The sequence below is a fragment of the Arvicanthis niloticus genome, chromosome 14, assembly GCF_011762505.2.
Source record: "Arvicanthis niloticus isolate mArvNil1 chromosome 14, mArvNil1.pat.X, whole genome shotgun sequence".
NCBI classification, from domain to species: domain Eukaryota; kingdom Metazoa; phylum Chordata; class Mammalia; order Rodentia; family Muridae; genus Arvicanthis; species Arvicanthis niloticus.
In genome coordinates, this window is record NC_047671.1 from 62,851,982 (window position 1) to 62,874,452 (window position 22,471).

Here is a 22,471-nt window from a genome sequence, read left to right on the forward strand (position 1 = left end):
GATGTTACCCCAAATGAATAAGCAGAGGGAAGTACAGAATAAGGGCATCTTAGCAACACCTCACATACAAGTCAGAGTATCTCATGTCAGCTCCTCTTCTGGAGGATACAGTGTGGGCGCGTAAACATCATGTGCTGCGACTGATGGGGACAGACTTACCTCAGTAACTCACACACCCAGAGAGTCACCACATGTAAAGGACCCTCAGTAACTCACACACACACCCAGAGTCACCACATGTAAAGGATAATCAGTAACTCACACACACACACACACACACCCAGAGAGTCACCACATGTAAAGGACCTCATGTAACTCACACATCCAGAGAGTCACTACATGTAAAGGAAGACAACTGTGATCTTTGGCTTCTTCTTGTTCACTGACGTCATTCTTTTCTTTCCAGTGCCTATAGTATGTATTGCTTTCAAGCACAGCTCAGCTCAGAACACTTCGCTTCTTTATTAGTCACACCTTTTTTTTCCTTTTACTTTAAACAACCATAAAGTATATCTAGCTTCTGGGGCCAGGTATTTTTTTCTCGCTTACTGGGACTAACCATCCTAAGAATGTTATCAAGAAAATGCAGCTATCTGTAAAGTTAGTATTGGTATAATCCAGTTATGTAAGCTAATATTTGTTTTTCCATATTCTCAAGGGACCGGGTCACTTCGACTAATGTCCATTCCTGGCTTTAAAGCCAAGGTCCTCAATGGTGGCTGCCTTCTTTGCAGCCCAAATGTCCATCCATTCTGCTGCTGTATCTTCCCAGGTCTCGTGCTTCAAGGGTGCACACGTGGAAACCATCGTGATTTTTAAAGGCCATCCAGTCACTGACTTCCATTCAGATACAGAGTTTTTCCCTACAGCAACGTCCTGAGACCGTAATCAGCAGTAGCTCTGTTTCAGACGAGACTGTTCTGCCCTTAAGCTTTTCTATTCCCCCTTAATTTTCCCTTTCAAATAAAAAAGGGGGTTCAGAAGCAGAGGGAAATGGACACAAACTCTGCCCAAGTCCCTATAATTCTCCAACATTTCCCCACCGGAGATGGACGTGATTCACAATGCCTGTCTTTGAGCAGTTCCATCTTAATGAAGGCTTTTAGGATTTGGGGCATAAATATGATTCTAAGATATTTTATCCACGGTTGTAAAAAGGAGTGAGTGGCTTGATTCAGTGTCTTGGTGAAGTCAGAGCATCGCTGTGTCTAAAGCCTGTAATTAGTAGCTTGCTTGATGTGTATGGAAAATGCTGCACTTGGAGACAGGAGGCTGGGTAAGGTTCAGAAGGGAGGAAGAAGCAAAGGAAGTAGTGTCGTCGTCTCTTCTCTTCCTGGCCAGTTCTCTTAAGACTTTAAAAAATCTTCTCATAATCTGCTGGATTCCTTTTACCAAAACCATAATGGAAAGTAGCTAATTATATGATATTAATACTAATGTCAAGGACATTAGTGTTAAACTCAAGTGTATGGACACAGACATCCCCCACCCTGATACAAAGCCACTAACCTCTTCCTTACTTTGAGAGACCGTTCCTCTCCTGTTCCACCCCCACAAGCCTCCTTCACTAAAACCTCATAGGACAGCTGAAACACAGCAGGTGGACAACACCTCACCAATGCATCAATTAATCATTCTCAGATGAATCTGACATCACTTCCTGGTTCCCCTCACCTTGGCACACATATTTTGTCTTTTAATTGCGATAATGAACTTGCTTTAAAATCAAACAAAGGGCTAGGACTGGCAGAAAACAGCTGGGCTGGACTGATGGCCGAGGAGAGAGATTCCATGGGCACAGGAAGGCCTTCCTCTGAGATTAGTTGACACCAGAGCCATCAGACTGCAAGAAGACAGACCATTCCCATATGATACTGATTTCTACAAGCTCAAGGAATAAAGACTCTGTCTTTTCCTTCATAATCGGTGCCATCCCTTCACCTTGTAGACTGCCATTAATTTACTTTGCAAAGGAAAAAAAAATCAAGGTCTCAGGGGTGGCCAGGGTTCAGTCTCAAGGGAATTCTAACAGGGTTCTGGGGGCCCTGATTTTCATGAGCCCATTGAGAGGCTGGCTGTTTATTTTGCAAGGAGCAATTCAAAGCCCTTCTGGCTCTGTCTTCACCAAGACAGCCTGTGGCAAAGCCAGGCTACTGTTCTTTCTAGTCGGTATCAGCTGATAACATGAGCCGTTCCTCTCGGAGCAGCTCAGGGCTGCAGAGAGTATGAACCACACTGATCCTGTGGGAATGAAGACCTGGCACAGCACTTGGCACCATCATCTCATCTCAGGGTGACTCTGGGATGTGGTACTCACTAGCGGAGCCCTGTGCCCCGTGGATCTAAAGGACCCTGGATCTGCTGATAGCTAAAGTGGGGTGACTCGCTGCCACCCTACCAGATTTAAATTCAAGACAGGAAGAACGGGGTTGCTTTCCAGAGTTGGGAGGATCACTGGAGTAAACACAGAATACCTGGGGATGGAGAAAGCTGGCTCAGCAGTTAGAAATGCTTGAGGCTCCCAACACCCACATCAAGAGGCTCATAACCACTTCTAACTCCAGTTCCAGGGTTTATGACCTCCTGTTCTGGTCCCCAAGGGCACCTGCATGCATGTGGTATACTTAAACTCATGCAAACACAATCACACTAAACAAACAATTTTTAAAACATGGGAACCCTCCCCCCCCTTTTTTTTTCTTTTTGCTTTTTGAGACAGGGTTTCTCTGAGCAGCACTGGATGTCCTGGAACTCACTTTACAGAGCAGACTAGCCTCAAACTCATTGGTCTACTGCTTTCTGCCCCACAAGTGCTGGGATTAAAATCTGGGCAACTTCTACCCCAAAGCCTAGTACATAGTGCTCACTCTGTTATCACTGTCATTCCTCAGCAAATGAGATCTGGCTTAAAGCAATCAAACACACAGGCTTTCTATTCCAGACACTAGAAAATGAAAGAGCTGGGCTCAAAGAAGAGACTCATCTCTACCAGAACCTCCATAGACCACTATGAGCTCCAAGGCATGGGATGTCCCTCCTCCAGTGAAGGAGGGACACCAATGAAACTACACTGAGAATCAGAGTGCGACAGTGCAGGCTTGTTCTTATACTATCTCTTCATTAATTAATTAATTAATTAATCAATCAACTACCATGTAGCTGGCAAACTCAGCAGATACTGGCATGAAGTAGCAAATGAAGCACAAACGGTGCTTGTCTGTGTGGAGTTTCAGTTCCATCTGGGAACATGGGACTCAACAGTAACACAATAAGCTAGTAATTGACAAAGCCAATGAGAGCATCCCTGCTCCGGAGAAGGTAGAGCAGAATGGACAGGGAGACCCAGTTAGCTGCATGTGTGACGAGGGGTAGGCTCTTGGTCTTCTCCAGTTTCAACTACTCTCATGGACCTGCAGGGTTCCCACAGGCCACTGGAGCTGAATCTCCTCGGGAACTCTGTGGATCAACAGGGTAGCAAAGCCATTAGCCAGGTGTGTGTACATGTATGTAAGTGTGCATATGAGTGTGTATGCATGCGCATATGTGTGCATGTATATGTGAGTGAGTATATGTGTGAGTGTGTGTGTTGGAAGCGGGGAGGAGCTGGCCACTTTGCTTTAACAGTCTTACTCCTCACAGAGAGTAATGGCTCTTAGAACATCCTCCAGAATCCCTGCGAAGAACACAGAAGAGGCAGGGGTCATCCTCTGGTCCTCAAGACCTCAACGAGAAGGTAAGATTTAAACCAAGATGAAGATGTGATGGATACAATCAGTGTGGCCAAAACGGGCTGTGTGGAGGTCTAATGGGTTTCGGTTCTGTCTCACCATCTCAGGGTCAGCTCAGCTTGCTGTGGTAGAGAATGCACAGGGCAGAGATACAGAGACACACTGGAGGGTGGATGCACAGGTCCTCCCAGGCTTCCATCAAGATCCAGGGCCCTTGCAGAGGGGTATGTCTTAATGCTGGCTTTCAAAGGTCACTGTTCTGCTCTCAGAACAGACTGTGAGGACAGACCCACAAGAGCCAGCAAGGAGCCACTGTAGCCGCTCCTCTTGGTCATTCACCACAGATTTGGTTTTGGTTTGGACAGTGTTTGAGATGTTGCAGTTTGGGGACCTTATTCCACACCATTTACTGCAGCTGCCAGATGCCTGTTTTTACACAATCTACATTTTGTGTAATGTTAATGTTAACAGGAGAAAAAGAAAGGAAACATTCTCAGATGGATGCCATGTGCTATTGATTCCAAAGGGAGAGCCTCAGGGAAGCCAGGCAGAGGCAGACCAGGGAGCCAGCCACGCCCAGTCACTGCTCTGGGGTCATTACACTATGTGATAAATGGCTCTGGGAGAACCTACTATAGAGACTCCCTGAAAGGCAGGCACCTCACTGCTGAGGGTGTGGCTGTCACAGCCGAGCAAGCAGTACCGGAGGACCCCCAGGACCCCTCCCCCAGCTGACCAGCCTGCACAAAGGCAGCCCCTGGGATGGATGGGTAGAGGCTGAGCTCAGGGAGCATGCCCGAGTGGGAGCCCTGACATACTGTCTCTGCTGCCCTGCTCATGGTCCCTGCCAGGGATGATGTGCTTATTTTTAGGCATCATGTGATTCTCCAGTATTTTCCAGACTCTGCTTGAGTCACTTTGGTTTCAGAGAATTTCTCACAGAGGGGAAAATGCAAAAAAGTGCTTCATGTCTTGAAATGGCTCAGGATTTTGAAACTTTTAAATAGCTATTTCAATGTGGAATGTATGTTTTGCAATAAACTGCTGACTTTCTGTGCTTCTCACACCTTGGTGGAAGATGAATCCGGCTTTCAAACATATTACATGGTAAAACCAATCACCACCTTGGTTTAAATTTGTATTTTTCAATTGCCCTCAGAGAAATAACAATGAGGATTCTTTCACCGAAGTGAATGGTTCCCACATCCTATCCTGACACTAATTGATAGCAATGGCCCTTGCCTGTTTTCTGCAGTAGCGGGAAGGGAGTGGCTGATGGAGCCAGCAGACTGAGCCAGCCCACAGAGAAGAAAGACACACAGGCGTTGCCATGACAACACCATCATGGGCGCCACTGTACTTCTGGCGTGCAGTGCTCATTTAAGAAGGAAGCTTATGAAGTAACATGGCCATTTCTGGGGTACCTCCGTATGTAATTACTTTAGATGTGCTGCTTTCAGTTTCAGTATGAGTGCCCGTTGACATGCAAGGTCCCTTTTCTGATGGTGGCAAGCCTGTTGTGTTCCAATAACACAATCTTGTCTGGACTTCCCAGAAAAGCGTCAGAGCTCAGGAAGTTAGAGCTCACTTCAACTACCCAGTCTCCTTTACTTACTGCATATGGCTTCTGTACCAGGGTTTGCGGCTTCTACCAGCCACCTACCAAGCCAACCACGGGTTCCAACACTGCCTTTCCCCTTCACTTCCCGTATCCCACTAATCATTGCGCTGTGTTGACTATACCTCCCTGAAGTCTTCATAGCACACACTGCAACTACCATCTACTTTCTCTTCTCCGCAGTTAGAGGTAGCAGTGAGGTTGTAAGCTTGTATGTGAGCATGCCCCTTCTGTGTATGCTCTCATAAGGCAGGGCAAATACTGCTTTAGCCTTCCAGTGGCTCCCAACAGACCCCATTATAAAAGTATGAGCTCTGTAATCCTCTGTGACAGTCTTGAACATGACATCCATTCCAGTGGTCTCTGTCTGCTGGTGTTTACAACATTTGTAGGACATTCATCCTAGAACATGGAGGTGGTGCGGATCAAGAGACTTTGACAAAGGTGATGGGAAGGCACGCTCACCATTCTGTCACTATGTTGAGGACTCTTGCTAGCACACACACCAGGCAGACTTCCCTTCTGCTCATGAAGCAGCAGTTGCTGAGGAGTAACCATTTTGTTGGAAAGGCCCACATTGGAATGGTGCAAGTGACTTCCAGGAACCAAGCAAGAGTGGCCTACAGAAAGAACCCAGAGAGACTCAGCCCCACAGGTCCAAGAAAGGACAGCATGTGACTCCTTCTCCAGGTGAGCCACTGATGAGATCTTAGCCCAGCGGATATTGGGTTGCTGCATGTGCCTTCCAGATCAGAGAAGCCAGCGGAGCTGCCCTGCACTGTGAGACAACACCTTTGCTCTTTTAAGGTGCCAATTTCAACATACTTACTTATTTCTGAAAGCAGTAACAAGGGACCTGTTTACCCCTACAGCTTCATGGTGCAAAACATCCAAATGAAACAACATGCACATCACTGAACCACTGAACTGAACACATTCTCTTGTGACCTTAACACTGCTCTGTCTGGAATGTTCCTGACCATGCCTCTTGGCTGGCTCACCTCTACTCAGCTTTAAGTCTTGGCTGAGGTTTACTTTTCCCAGCAAACCTTTGAAGAGGCGGCACGGCCAGTTCAGGTGGGCTTCCTCAAAATTCTCCTGGAGTGAGCACACGTTCCTCAGTTTCCTCCCATGACTGCAACTCCTCCAAATATATGGGTCTTGTTGGGATCACCGTGTACTCCCAGAATCCTTTACAATGTCTCAGCAATACCTTAGGGCCACATGACTGAGTATGATTCAAGCCAAGCTGACACAAAAATGCAAGGAGCCAAAGAAATAGGGACTGTTTGCTGTTCTGGCATTTTCTGGGCTGCTATGTAGATGCTGTGTTGTTTTCTAAGTTACAGTGAGGTACACTGCAGGCACTGGAAACAGCTGGACAGACTTTGAAATTTGCTGGTTTTTCCTTGACATAAATGACAACCGCAGCAACTCAAGTTCATCAGACAGATGGGCCTCCTGTGTCAGCTTGTGGGCAAATGGTGACTAAAGGGCAGAACTGGCTTGTAGTTCAGGTTGTTCCTTCAAAGGGAACGCATAAAGTGCTACACACTGCCTTTTCAGGCTGGGATGCTGACTCAGTGGGGGAAGCCTGATGACCCTGACCATGATAAGCCATGTGAAGAGCCAGGTTCAGCATGTGCTCCTGCGAGCTCAGCACTCATTCCTGCAGTGAGAGGGATGCCAGGAGAAGAACCTGGGAGCTCACTGTCAGCTGGCCTGGACGGCAGCACAAAAACAGTGAGAGACCTTGCCTCAACGAGATGGAAAGTGAGAACTCCTGAAGATTGTCCTCTGGCCTCTTTATATGCTGTGACACACATGTACACGTGCACGCATGTACATGCACACACACACACTCTCTCTCTAATATATATATATATATATATATATATATATATATATATATATATACACATACACACACATACATACACACAGGTATATACATATATAAATATTTATATACATATACATGCACGTACACTATATATATTTACACACAAATATATTTTCATACACATGCATGTGTGCAGACATTATATACACATATATACAATACATATTCACATACACACTTGTATGCACGCAACATGTATATTCACATACACACATATACACATTTATATTTTTCAATACAAATTTATATTTTGCACACATGCACATATAAACATTTGCATACATACAATATATATTCACACACACACACACACACAGAGCCCTGCTTTTTACTTTGTCCAACATACTAAATGACTAAGAAAGACACCTATAATAAAAGCAGGTTCACAGGCACAATGTCATAGCCTGCTTGTGGAATTACAGGAGTAACTCCAAGAGCAACTGTGGTATCACTTCCTTCTGAGAACTGATGAGGTCTGCTGTTGGCTGAAAAGCAAAATTTCACTTTACTGTGTGTATTCAGAGACTACGAGTAGCCCATGAAGAGGAAGACATGGTTAGCATATACAGGGAGTGTCTATGTGGGGACAACCCATGCTGGTTATGAGAGGACCCGAGGCTGCAGGAGGGCCCACCACCAGCCCTTTGGGTGGAAATATGCCAGTTTTGTTTGTGAGGCTTATTATTCATTACGTTGGCATCTCTCACACCATTTGTTCAGAGATGTATTTGGATAGGAAAATCTGGAAATCAGAGATAAACACCCAGGAACAAGTGACTTCACATTTCCTGTATTCCTGAATATGCTAAGATACAGTACACGTCTCCTCATTCAACATGACTACAGACAAAAAGGAGGATGCTGCAGAAATCAAAAGCAAGCATGCCACTCCGAGGGTCATCTCTTAGTAATACCCACAGCCTTCATCTTCCTCACTGAACCTCACAATGTGATTGGTATATTTCACTGATACACTCTGTGTGTGTGTGTGTGTGTGTGTGTGTGTGTGTGCGCGCGCGCGCGCACGTGCAATTCTAGAGGAGGTCCAGTGAGGAACAGGGGTTCTGGAATCATCAACGGACCTCAGATCCCATGTGTCTCACACAGGCAAGTTACTAAAGTTCTGGTTTCAGAGTCCTAAATGCTAAAATGAGGCTGATACTAACAGCCGCCTGTCAGGGCTGTTGTGAGGGACACTAACCTGAAAGGAAGGCTTACAGCAGGTGGTGCTTACTGCACACTGCACAGATACCCATGGATAGGACCTATTTCTTCTCAATTTTAAAGAATCCTTAAAGCTCATGAAAAAGTTTGATTTGGGTATGTGTGTGAGATTTTATGAGTTACAGGACAACAAAATATATGCATATACAGCATTTTATGGCTTCTGCTCTCCAGGATTTCCAAAAATCTAGTTTTAAAGAAAACTATGCATGTGACTTTGGTTCAAGAAAACAAATAACTAAAAAAACACAAACTGAATTCATATCATCTATCTGAAATGCCATCCCAGCAATCAGACAAACCCAGATAATAAAGACAGACACTGCCAGAGGCTCCGATCTGACATTCCTGAATTCTTCCTGCTTCTTTGCTTATGTTTGATATTCTAAACTCATAGATGTCCTGAAAGTGTGATCTGGTAGAGTTCTACTCACATACTATGCTACAGTTTTGTGGCCATTATAGGTAGGTGCCACGTTGTAAAACCTTGTTACCCATCCCTGCACCAAGATATATTTAAACTCCCCCTCAATATGACAGTTTTATGAGGTGAGGCCTTCCAGAGGAGAGGAAGTCATGAGGACAAAAGGAATGCAAGCATCATTTCTTAGAAAAAAGGCTCAAGAGAGTGTGTCTTGAGACCCACTGACTCATCTCTGGACACAGTGCAAGGCGCTGTCTATGAACAGTATTTGTGGGAAACAGGTCCTTATCAGACACTGAATCTCCTAGCACCTTGGTTTTGAACTTGCTGGCCCTCTTCTTTGCAAGAAATACATTTCTGTTGTTTATAAGATGAATTTATTTTATGTAACTATAGCAGCTCAAACCACATCAGTAGAAAAATACAGGCTTGATTAGGTTTGAGAAGACAGTATCCCAATAGTTAGTGGTATCTCTTACTTATCTCTTATATGACAGATGTCCAATGAGAAGAAACTTGCTGATACTTTTCTAATAGACAGTAGGGGGTTCCCTTCAGGAGTTTAATTATCTGTGCCGTCAAAGAATTTCCTTAAATTTTTCTCTAGGCCTTTACATAGCTCAGTGATAACCACATGCAGCTTAGCAATATAGCTGTGTCTTAATATGTACTGGCCATGGAATATAATGGTGATGGTGGTGGTGGTGTAGGGCTGAGTGCAACACTGCTATTTGACAAGATGTTTTGGGTGCTTTCCTGACATGGAGAGTGAGGAAAGGTCAGGCATCACAGTTAAAACAGAAAGCCAAAGTTAAGGAGAAAAGCTTGGGGAAAGGCTGTCCAAGTCATATACACATATATAGAGGCCACAGCATCTTTAAATAACTAGAAGTACTGAAGTGCTTCATCAGTGCAAACACTAAGAATGAATACACAATAAAAGACCTTATAGAGAAAGGAAAGCTAAACAGTGTTTTACTGCTTAGCATGTCACTATAAGAAATATCAACAGTTCTTCAGTTTAAAGAATATGTATGGACCTCAATGTTCAGAAATGAAGAAACTGAATATGGTAAAATATAAAAACTAAACTTTTTAGTAAGAGAGAAACAAACAGTAAATCAATAATAATTTGGTAGATTTAAGTGAAGAAAAACCACTAGTTACACTAAATATGAATGGGCTAATCAATCACTCTAAAAAGGCAGAGATTACCAAAGTGACTTAAAAGACAGGGCCCAATTATATGCTGGTTAAAGGCACACTTTACCTATAAAGACACAGATAGGTGGGTATTTAATAAATAAGGATATTTACATCATTAAAAATCATTCAAACCATAAATATAAAAAAGCAGTAGTGACTACACTGTCTTTATCATTATTCTTAAGACAAAGAGTAGTTTCAAAAATCCTAAGTTCAATTTGATAGGATGACTTAATCATAAATATATATGCACTAGTAAAAGACTCCTCAACAACAGAAATCAAAGCCAGAAGTAATTAAAGAGAGGCGCAGACAATTTCACAACCAATTTAGAAAGACTAAAAATTATTTCTGCAACAGTTATTTGGGATAGACAAGTTCCTCCCATCAAACTAGGGAGAATCTGAAACATACTGTCAAACTCCTTGTTTTACATATTTACAAAGCACTTCTCAAATGAAGAATAATATTCTTTTCAAATACATGTGGTACTTTAAAGGGGGCACATTCTGAACTGTAAAACTAAAACCAGAATGCGGCAAAACCTCAAAACAACAACAAAAACCCCCACTGTGATTATTGTATCTCTGTTGTATCTCCAGCTGTCCTGGAGCTCAGTCTGTAGAGTCTGCTGGCCTCAAATTCACAGAGATCTGCTTGCCTCTGCCTCCTGAGTGCTGGATTAAAGGCGTGCATCACCACACTTGGCACTATGTTTCTTAAGAAAAAAAAAAAAAAACTAACTAAAAACATAAAGAAGTACGTAAACTTTTCTTTCCCTAAAGATGGTGAGAGACAATGCCTATCTAGATTTTAGATGTTCAAGCAATGCTTGTATGCTGCTCAGCAAACAGCTGGAGAAACACAGTCACATGGAAACCGAGACAACAGCTTGGAGCAACTGAATGGGGATATCCAATATTCAATAGTGTTTTAAAAACACTATTAGGATTTACTAAAATCTACATTTAGGGATTCAGTGAAGATTATTTAGACACCCAGTGACACTGCCTTGGTACAGTCTGTTTTGGATCCACTAGCATTTCTCCCTAACCTGATTTTAAGGCTGATGCACTGGTCCCGAAGGGAGAGAGAAAGCTCAATCCCCATAGCAACTCTGAATCTATCTAACTATATTTATATTTGGGAGTCTGATTTAAATACATTAGCGTATGTGAATCTACAGTGTGTCTGAGCTGCTGTTGCTATGGAAACCATAATGCTGAATTTCCTTTTAAGTTTTGTAAGTCTTCACACATAAAGCCTATCTCTCCAGACAGCTATGGAATTGCAGGTCGGATCAGGGCAACTACACTTATAAACGTCACGATTCACGAGGGTGCAGACACCTAACAGACAGCTATCATTGTGACATGTGCATTTAAACGCACGGCTGCAGGTGGCAAGTTAAAAACTGTGACAACACAATTCCTCAGAATTCAGTTGGAATTGATGCTACTCTGCAGCTATTCACTCTGATATGAGACCTGTTTATACTGAAGTTGATTATAGCGGAGGTGAGCTGTCCACCCACACACAGATATCAAGATACTTTATGCTTCTTTGAGGCCACAGGAGAAAAGCTTTCATCTGCATTGAAATGACAGAGAAATCTAGCATGCTCTCAAAAAGAATGCACCAAATGTGTGGATTACATCGGCTTTATACAGGAAACCTTCTCTGTTCCACACAGCACAGATGCTGCAGAATCAGGATTCCCTTCCTTGTTAGCACAGACAGGGTCCTCTCTATTATTATTAGATGGACATTACATTCCACATCACTTTCCCACTCTAATCTGGTCCCTTTGTCACTCATGCAAGATGCTTTGAAGCAGCCAGGCATGCGAGTTAAATCAGTCCAAGGCATATCTCTGAGTAGAGATTCATCAGTGCAAAATTAACCAAGTATTCCAAACTGCTACCCTCCCATCCTGTTTCCAACCAGACAAGCCATTACATGTTTCCATGGAGACAAATAATCAAAAATCTGGTTCTAAATCAGTAAAATCTAGTTATCATTCTGTTTTCATATTGAAACCTTGATCTCTTTTTGATTGTCTGTATCCATGGAAACATGTAATGGATTATATAGTTGGAAAAAGGATGGGGGTAGCATTTGTGGTCCTGGGTGAAGGACAACTCATACCATATACATCAAGACCTCATTATACAGATTAGGGTCAGTGTTCTGAATAGAGAATTCTGAGAGAACCCTGAGACCTACTATATCACATTCAAACTCACACATGTGGGACCCGTGCACAGCTGGATCTGAAACACAAGGCCAGACTAGCAGACTCTGATAAACTTTCCAACTTAAGACTCTTAAATCTTTCACTGCTGCCTGTGCTTTGGTACCTACATATCCTGCAATAGATCACGTGCTGGAAACAGATATCCTTGTCTCTGTAATAGGATGATGCTTTCAATATTGTAGTCTCATTTCCTACAATATACATGTCTCAGTCAAAGAGGAACAGATTCTGAAAAAGTCCCTAGAAACCTTGACTAAAGCACAAGGATTCTTCTACTCACAGGTTTAAGCACCTGACTTTCGGGAAACATTTTGACTTACATTTTCTTGGCCTTGTTCCCACCCACTGTCTGAATGTAGGACTTGGAGAAAAGTCAGGGCCTTGTGCACTTCTAGGGGCCTTTCTCCAACTGTGGTCCTTAAAAACTGTGTCCCGCATGTGATGTCTGTCTTGTGGTAATTTTTCTCCAGTAAAGTTTTACTGACCCATAATGTCTAATATTCAGGACACACTTGATTAAAGGGTGATGATTAATTTGCATTCCTGAAAATACCATTCTTCCCTGAGTAAGAGCAACCAAGTAAACACCATCAAGGTACCGGAGTAGTAACAGAAACTACTGCCTTCTGGGACATTAAAAAAAAAAAATCAAATTTATCAACTGTTGATTTCAATGTTTCCGTGTTTTGTCACCCGAGAAGGCGAGTTCTGGAAAACACAGACTTCTTTCTCAGGTTCATGGCATTTCATCAAAAAGGACAAGCTCCTCTGTGGCTTCTGTGAGAGGGCTGGCAGTGTGGTCTATTTCTGGGTGAAAGAGCAGAAGTGTTAGAAGGTTAAAAAAAGAAAGATAAGGAAGAGTTACAATTGTGGAAGAAAAATATTCTGAGGTTTATTATTAGAATTAAAGAAAAAATGCAGTTGGTTTCAAAGTCAACCTGTCCACCAGTAACAGCCACAGAGGCGGGGGTAAGAGGGAAAATCAGCCTGCCTGGGTTCTGGCCCAAGTTCTGCTCACTTCACAGGCCTCTCAATCCCAGCCCCAGGGAGGACACAGTCAACTCCGGCTCTACTAAGGATACTGAGTGAAACAGGTGTCCAGCTGGACCTGCATGACATTTTGTTTCCCAATCTCCTCATGGCTTTTCTTCATCCAGCCTCTCCCTTTGCTTGTGCTCCACACCCCTCCTGGCCTTGTTCAGAGGCTGCCATGCAGACCCCAGGGCCCAGAGTCTCAGGGCACTGATTTTCTGAACTATTATTAATCACGCCACAGGAATCAGCTCTCTACACTATTTTCAGGTGTTACTGTACATTGTATTTCTGCAATTAATATTCATGACCCTCTTTCTAGAAACTTCCCACTGTTTGCTCTGTGAGACACAGATGAGGGAATTCTTGGAAAATGGGGACAAGGCAACAGACTGCAGTTCTGCTTGGAAGGCAAGTGCTGGAGCTGAGGCCAAAGAATTAAGGTCACAGTATGATTGTGGAAGAAAGAATAGTCTAGGTCTGTCCATTCCACACACTACTAATGACTTGAATTCTCTTGACTTCCTTGCCTATGTTCATCCTTTTAAAAAAGCTTCTTCCCTTCACTCCCAAAGATCAGAGCTCAGTTCTCTTCAGTGCCATGGCTCACTCATTGCAAACCTGGACTTGAATACTGATGTCCAACTCACTCCCCAACCCAAGCCTCTTCTGATGAGCGATCCTGAGCGATCCACCGAACCTCTCCAGGCCTCGCTTTACTGACTCCTCAGCGGAGTTAGAAGCCATAGGTCACTCTGTCTCCTTCCTCTGCTTCCCTGAAAGCCACTCCTTAGCTTCTTCATTTTGGCATCTTCTCCGAATTCCAGGGAAGTTTCGTCTCCTTTACTCGGTAATTGTTAGGAATTCCTGAAGACGCCCTCCCCTTATCATTCTGTATTCACTTCTAGCTTCGCTTAAGCAACACTCACAAATGTGTGGCTCCTGCTTGTGTGCATGGGTGCACGCGTGTGTGCACGCGCACACACACACACACACACACACACACACACACACACAATGGTTATTCAGATCATCTTTTGGATGCTGCAAAGAAACCTGAAACTCAGTATGTTAAAATAAATACTGTGTCTTCTCAGCTTGAGCTCTTTCAGCACTTACTAAACGATAACCTCATCCTTCCAAGTGTGGGAGACAAGCCAGGAAGTCACGCTTGGCAGCTCGCTTGCTCACTCCAGGATCCGTCCATTACCACAGCCCAATCCAGTTACTCCCCAAATATCTCGTAGACATATGTATTCTTTTTCTTTTCCTTCCATATGAAGAAGACCTCATCTAACAGACTGGGCAAGTATACACACTGATCTTGTTACCTCTAACAATATATTTTTTTAAAACAAATTATGTCTAAAATCTTTTGAAGATGTCAGATTCCCAAGGCATACAGACTACCTGGGATATAGCTATAAAATCAGATAGATAGAAAAAAAAATAGGGAAAAGGTTTCTAAGTATGAAGCTAACGTATGATAGTAAAGCTACCTGTGTCTATTATTAACCATAGCTAATCCACACTGACTATAGGATGGGCAAAACTTTAAAGAGGTCTGTATTGTAATAGGTCTGAACAGTGGGCTCTGCATTTGTGATGGAAAGAAAGTTTGGAGTGTTTCACTGTTAATGGTTTAATACATAACCAGTGTGTATATGTGTATAACAATGACCTCACTTCACAATAACATACGTTGTCTGGTAAAGTTGGTTGTTTATGGCAAGGATATTTCTAGGATATTTTAGAGGGTTTTTTTTTCCCACAAAACTTAAAATATTCCTAAAAGTTCTAGGTATGTATCCTCAATAATTTCAATTTTGAGGACAAGGACTCACGACAAATCAAGTGTCTGCAGTAACATGCAAACCCCTCACTGATTTCCTTCAAACATCTCTATAAAATGACCCACACTTAGCACTGTGTCAAGTCATATTATAATCTGTTTTGCCAGCAATTAAGCACTAAAATACTTTTATCTAAATCAAAACTACTCAAAAAGTTTCAGGAAAATTAAGAGAGAGAGAGAGAGAGAGAGAGAGAGAGAGAGAGAGAATATCTATCCTCAGGGTATTAGGTTAATAGGCAGCTACAGAGATAGAGCATGTATGGCTGTGCCTTTTTAGTATCTGAAATCAAGATTAGACTCACACGACAAATGGATCATAGAAATATCAGCATGGTCAACAGACAATACTGAAAACCATCCAAAGGCACGAAAGTACTGTCAATCACAAGCACAGACCGAAACACTGTAGAGTTGGAGCCATTTCCTATGAGAAGAAGGACAGATGTCCTCGTGACATACCTGCTGTGGGGGAGTTTGCATGGTGAGACTTCTTGGGCAGGTTGAAGATCTGTTCACCAGGGTCAGGGGGAGGAATTGCATCTTGCCCTTGTCGGGCTTCGACAGGATCATACTCCTTCCCATCATAGTTAGCATCATAGAATTTCTTAAACCACTGAATAAAATCCAGGTTGTCTTGGAAACGCCCCTTCACCAGCTTCTCCACTGGGATTACCTGCAACGTCAGGTCACCACATGAGTCACAGACCTCAGACTAGCTTGAAGTTTTATGTGTTTGTATCCTAAGAAATGCTTGCTTGCCATTCTTTTGTAAGCACGAATTTAAAAGTTTTATTTATTTTGATTTATGTGCATGTATGTGCACCATGTGTGTGTAGTGCCTGCTGAGGCCAGAAGAGGTCACTGGATCAGATTCTCTGTAGCCATCAGATAGTGGGGCTTGGAACTGAACCAGAGTCCTCTGTGAGAGTGGCAGATGCTCCTAACCACTGAGTATTTCTCCAGCCCCACTGCCTGCAATTATTGACCACTGATTGTTTCCCTGGCTTCTCAGTAGTATTCTACAATTAACACAACTTTTAACTATTTAAAGACTCGGTAAAAGCAAAATAACAACAACAACAGCAACAACAACCAACCAACCAAAACCCACCACAACCACCAACAACCAAAAAGCCCCAGAGTGGATTATCCTGTGAAACTGAATATTCCCTGAACAACTGAAAAAGGACTATCGTTAGCTGTCAAGATGGGGTGACCTGTCTCATAGTTCCTGTACAATAGTCAGCCAGTGACAGAGGAGGTAAAATCCAGTAACTCTTCAATGTGGGAAGCATGGCACCATTGCAGTTCCTTTAATAAAAGAAATAGCGACCCACTGAATCACAGCTCAGTAACCAAGTTCCTCTTATATCCTTTGCTGAAATTCCAGAGGTTCCTGTGGGAGTTATCGGGAATCCTGGCTGGTTCTGGGTTGTAGTGGAAAGCTTACTCTGAGAAGCTGAGCTTCCTGTCTGTGAAGCTGATGTGCATGTCATGTGCCTTCTTTGTATGCGCCCATTGACCCTCTTAATGACCCTTCCTCTCTGTCTCTGCACTCCCGCGAGGCCCTAGCTGTGCTCCTGGGTTGCTCATTCATGGGTCCTCTACTGTGTGTTGGGATGCTTGTCTGTATTTTAATGAGCTCTGTCCCATGTATCCCATTAGCAAAGTATCTGTTTCTACTGAGCTGCCCCTGGTTCGTGTGCCCTATCTGATAGCTATATTCCTTATAAGAGTTTATCTCAATATAACTGGGCCAAGAAATAGGAACACACTTCAACTTGGAAACAGTGTAACATCTCAGACCTGGTATTTTGTAAGGAGATTGAATCACTATACATATCCTATACATGAGATAAGTCCCTCTATTTGTGGTTTGTTGTTTTCTGGTTTTGTTTGTTGGCTTTTTTGTGGATGGGACCTTACTATGTACCTCAGTTTGCTCTCACACTCATAATCTTGCTGTACTTTCTCAAGTGGACTGCAGGCATACGCTACCGCCAGACTGTGGTACAGAGAGTGATGAACTAAGTTGTGTCTCAGGATGCAAATGTGCATGTGTGTGATTCTGACAGAAGCCCAGTGCACAGGAAGCAAAGCTTCACAGGACAGCATGAATGGAAACGGAAGACACTAACCCTGCAGCAAGTCCTTGCCACCTTGGAAACCATATGCCACTGATGGTCATAAATGCCAATAGGGCCACTTTAAAAGAGAATGGAAAACAGTCTGTGGGATCCCCTCCCTGATCCACGAGTTTACTAGCTCTGGGTAGTTAGCTAGGTTTTCTGTACCAGGTATGATTTTCCTATTGTAGAGAGGGTCTTAATTAGAGAGCTGTTGGTTACCTCCAAGTACGGTGCCACTCCTATAGTCTTAGGGATAGCATGCTGTGCTGGTGCTCCTTTCTCTCCTCTGGAAGCTGACATGGTACTTTCTGGTACCATGAACAACAATTAATGAAAAATAGAGGCCATAAATTTGAAAGAAAACAAGGAGGGGTGCAGATGGGAGGGTTTGAAAAAAGGGAAGCAGAAATGATAGACTTATATTATAATCTTGAAGGTAAAAGAAAGAACTGAAAAGAAAAAAAAAAACCAGAATCAACTATAACTTGGAAAAAAAAATCAAGGGAAACACCCAGGCTATATTACATGGTCAGCTAAGTCATCAATAATATATTTTCCAAAAATATTTGTTTAAATGCAGCTGCAATAGAAACCAACAGAGGTGTGGAACAAGATAAAGAAGTTTCTGGAAGGGACATTTTCATCAAGTTGCACCTGGTCCTGGTGCTGCTGTGTCCCCGCCTCTTGCTTCTCTTGAACTCTCGCTGGAAGGATTCCTGGTCCATTCACACTTCCCTGACTTCCCTGTGGATTTCATTACAGTTGATGTCTGTTTGCTTTTGACGAGACTGACTGGTAAGTGACTTGTAGCACAATGTCCATCATGAACACGGAAGCAATCTGCTGCCTGTGTGTGGGAGCTTTACATGATGGTGGAATGCAGTGGCTCATGCTCTCGGCTTAATTTTCTATTCCTGGTTTTGAGGAAATAAACATCAACGAATCCCTCTGGCAGACATGACAGGTACATGATACTGTGTCTCTCTAGGGATTTGACAGTCCTGTGCCAGCATCCTTGCTGGTGGGGCTGACGGGCTGGGAGGACAGTCTCCTTCCACTGCAAACTTGTTTTTCAACATTCTTAGCTCTTCTGTTCCCTGAGTGTCCACTAATAGAAAGACAAACAAAGCCCTCTGATTTACAGCAAGTTCCAGCCAGAAACCTATAGACTGGTGTTTCTCCTTTCAAATGTACAAGAGTAGTTTTAAAAGGGAAAGAAAAAGGTGTTTCCTGAAGGAACGTAAGGAGAGCCCACACAGCTGGGGGTGCTGGGAAAAGGGCTATCTGGAAATTAGGCAAGGCGGAAAGGAATAAAAGTTAAGATTTTTCAGAGAAACATATTTTCTGTTTCTTTTCTTTTTGATTTGAAATAGTGGTCTTGCATGTATTGTCCAGGATGTTCTCAAACTCTAAGGCCTGAGCAATCCTCCTGCCTCAGACTTAAGAGCAGCTGGAACTACTCTGGCTGGCTGAGAGCATAAAATATATAATACAAACTCTGAGAAGAAGCAGCCAGATTTTCTCAACATTCTGGTAAGAATGCTTCTTACTTAGGGAAGCAGTGAATTGAATTGAATTATTAATCTTTCCTCTAGCCTTCATCTCTTATAACCTACTATCTTTTTTTTTTTTATCTTGTAGCCTATTTATTCCTTTTATTACTATGTGTTTTTCAAAGAGTTATGTTTCTTCTCTGCTGGTTTCTCTCTTTCCCCTTGTTTACAACTCATGCCTTGTTATGCTAATTCATTATAAGAGATACAGTCAGTCATACACATTACGAGAGAGAAACCCTAAATAATGAACACATATTATTAAGTGAACATCTGGATAGCAGCCAGCACTCCTGGAGAGACCAGTGGTTCTTAGCCCCATAGGAAGTGGGAACAAAAGATTTCCATCTGTGTTACTCTAGGGCAAAATTATAATCTGAAGGAGAAAAGCAACATTCACGAAGGCTGGGGTCTAAGGGACACACTATATTGGCCACTGTTGTCTGCATCTCTTCGGTACCTTAACCACAAGGAAGGAGGGTCCCAGTCCTCTTCTACAGAGGAGCCCCTTTAGATGATTAGAAAATGTAAATTACTTGCTTCAGTCTTGGAACGAGACTCATATCCACAATGGGTCCCCCTGTTAACAAGTTGTTTTTCCAAAGGAACAAAATACCCAAAGAACTCCAGAGGCATCTGGTAAACATAAAAGCTTCTTATTTGCAACACTGAGAAGCTAACAGGCTATAACATTTAGGACTCCTGCTAAGAGGTTTGTCTAATGGCTGCAGGATTAAGGATTTCTTAAAACAAAAACCTCACATGCACATAAAAACTCAGAGCTGTTGTTTATATATGTGCAGCCACCCTCCAAGGGGAGTTATCTAAGTATATCCCTCATGGATGTGTTCATTTTGACTAAAACGTATTTAAGGTGCTGGATAGATGGCTGAGGTATCTGTAGTGCTCTTTCAGAGGGCTGGAGTCAGTTCCCAGCGCCCACATTGGATGGCTCTCAGTCACGTGTAATTCTTGACTCCTGGGGAATCCCACGCCCTCTTAAGGGCTTTGCAGGCACTGCACTTACACATACAGACCCACATATGAAGGCACATACACACAATTCAAAAATAACAAAATACTAACAAACCTCTTACCTTATCAACATTCATCCGTTTAAAGGACGCTTGGAGAAGTTTAAAGTTGTGAATATACTCATGCTCCAACTTTGCTTGGAATTTTACTTTCTTCAAACTAATACAGCCTGGGAAGAGCATGTCCATGAACTGGCAATAGGCCGCTCCTAGAAAGAAGCAATGAGGAACTGGTAAGTCTGACTGTACTCAGATGTGATGGCAGTCATGAGCACAGGCACCGTGATACAGAGCACAGACTCCTGCACACATGCCCCCTTTACCATTACACCCTCTGAACAGCAGGGGTTGGGTACCAGAGGGAAGGAACCATGTCTCAACAGTACAGCACCGGTCACTTCTTTGTCAGCTGCCATGTCTTCAGTTCCCATGACCAACATGTGGAATCCTCCACGGATGCCAAAACAGCTGTGATAAGAACCATTCCTGCTATGTCTGTCAGAGGAAAGGGACACATCCTTGCTCTTCTATCTAGCTAGTGTTCTGCTCCCTGCCATCAAAGCCAACTTAAGAAGAAAAAGCACAGAACATGTAACTGTGAGAGTGGTACACAGGCTCTTAGAGGATGTGTGGCCCAAGTACATGTGCTTATGCTGTTTTATGGTCATCTTGCAAAGTAACTTGGCTGGAAACTGTATCACTAAGTCTTCTAATAGCAGACGTAGCTGCATGCCAAGCCCATTCCTGCCCAAGAGCAACAGGCTTCCCTCATGAGCAGATAGGATGAAGCCAGGGATCTCCTGAAAATACAGATGTTCAGAGTCATGCTGTTTACAACTGAGAGGAAATGTGTAGAAATGTTCAATGGGACCCCCAAGGAGACAGGCTGTTTAGCAAGAAGGTTTTTACTTTTAAACATGAAGGAAGAACTATTAAAATGTGCCAATCTCAGCTAGAAAAAGCCCCGGCAAGACTGCATTTACTTGGCTCTTATCTGAATGGTGAAGACTAAGGACACTTAACAGAAGGAACTGTCACGAGTCCCCCATCTCATAGGAAGAACAATTGTGTGCCAAGAGTGGGATCAAGTGGTACGGCACTTAAACATTTTCCTCTGTCGTCTACAGGTAGCTTGCTCTATTTCTCTGACATACTATTGATTAGTTTTTCTGGACCATGAAGGGCCTCCCTCATATTTATACCATCAAGGCTTCTGGAGGCTTTGTCTTCCCTTTTGGCTAGGGCACCACCTGTGTCTTATAGCAAATCCTCAGCTGAGATGGAGTTCCAGAGAAGAAGAAACAAAACATTAGAAATCTAAAGGTTGTGGAACCAGAGATGCTGGGGCGGCTTGTTCTTTGCAGGTAATGCAATGAAGAAATGAAACAGAGGCATCTGGCTTTCCCTTCGATGCCAACGCCACGAATTAAACATTTCTTCTGAAGCAGATGGCTTCTCTTAAAAACAAGACAAGGAAGGCATAGCCAATCCAAACCGGAAGCACCGTGCTGGGGAGGTAAGAGGCAACATCAGGCTTGTGAGAGAGGGGTTCAATTAGCTAATCCTCCTTTTAAAAGCACCACCAGGTGGAGCACAGCCCAACCCTGCGGTGTAAGCACGCAGGTGGGCGTGGGAAGCACTGACTGACCCAGGTCTGTAAAGTTATCCTCATTTTGCTGGAGGTTAGCATTAAATTTGCCTCTGGAGACCCAGACACTACATATGTTCATCCAACCATCCGAATCCTTTCCACATTTAAAAATGAGCAATAATTAGAGGGTGAGAGGGGATCAGTACAGTGAGGAAAGTTAGAAAACCCTGTCACCATCTCTAATAACCATCATCACGCAGTAACAAACCCGTGCTTATACTGAGACACAGGCCATTCTGATTTTTTTTGGAGGTAGGGTTATACATTTATTTATTTTTACTAAAATGTGATTTTAAAATGCAATCATATCTATTTTTACATACACTTTCATTTCTGTGGTGCTCGGAATCAAACCCAAGGTCTGTAAGGGCTATGCAAGCACTCTACCACACACCCAGGGCCATTTTCTGGGTCACTCGATATTCTCGATCAAACGTTTTAATGGCATTCTTGTATTTACATCATGCTTAGCAACTTCCCTCAACCAACATCCCATAAATATTCATGCATAGTTTCTGTAAGTGCTTTTATGATCTCCAGTTTTACATTCAAATTCTGGATCCATGTGGAATTTATTTTGGTTTGTTATATAAAGTATGGTTCTAATTCTAGTCATTCCAAATGTTAGCGGGAATCTGTCTTTTTTTTTTTTTTTTTGACTCCTCTGCATTCGGGCACCTTCTTACTGGGGAGATGCTACAGGGCCCTGCCTCATACCCAAGAAGTAGAATGTAGGTGAGCCTCCTTTTCCTGCCTTCACATTAACACATTGAAGGCCCAAGACCTGGGTTCTGCTGTGCACATTTCTGCCCCCATTAAATGGTGGGAGTGAGAGAAATGCAGAGACAGGGGGTTTA

At 43.1% G+C, this 22,471-nt stretch overlaps 1 protein-coding gene across 1 annotated transcript in view; it reads right to left on the reverse strand.

Moving 5' to 3' along the window:
* The window catches only part of Mapre2 (microtubule associated protein RP/EB family member 2), a 93,540-nt gene that overhangs the window by 21,752 nt on the left and 49,317 nt on the right, over positions 1–22,471 (reverse strand). Inside the window, 2 exon segments of the mRNA XM_034518018.2 lie at positions 15,707–15,920; positions 20,027–20,172. Of these exon segments, the coding sequence (XP_034373909.1) occupies positions 15,707–15,920; positions 20,027–20,172 (360 nt within the window).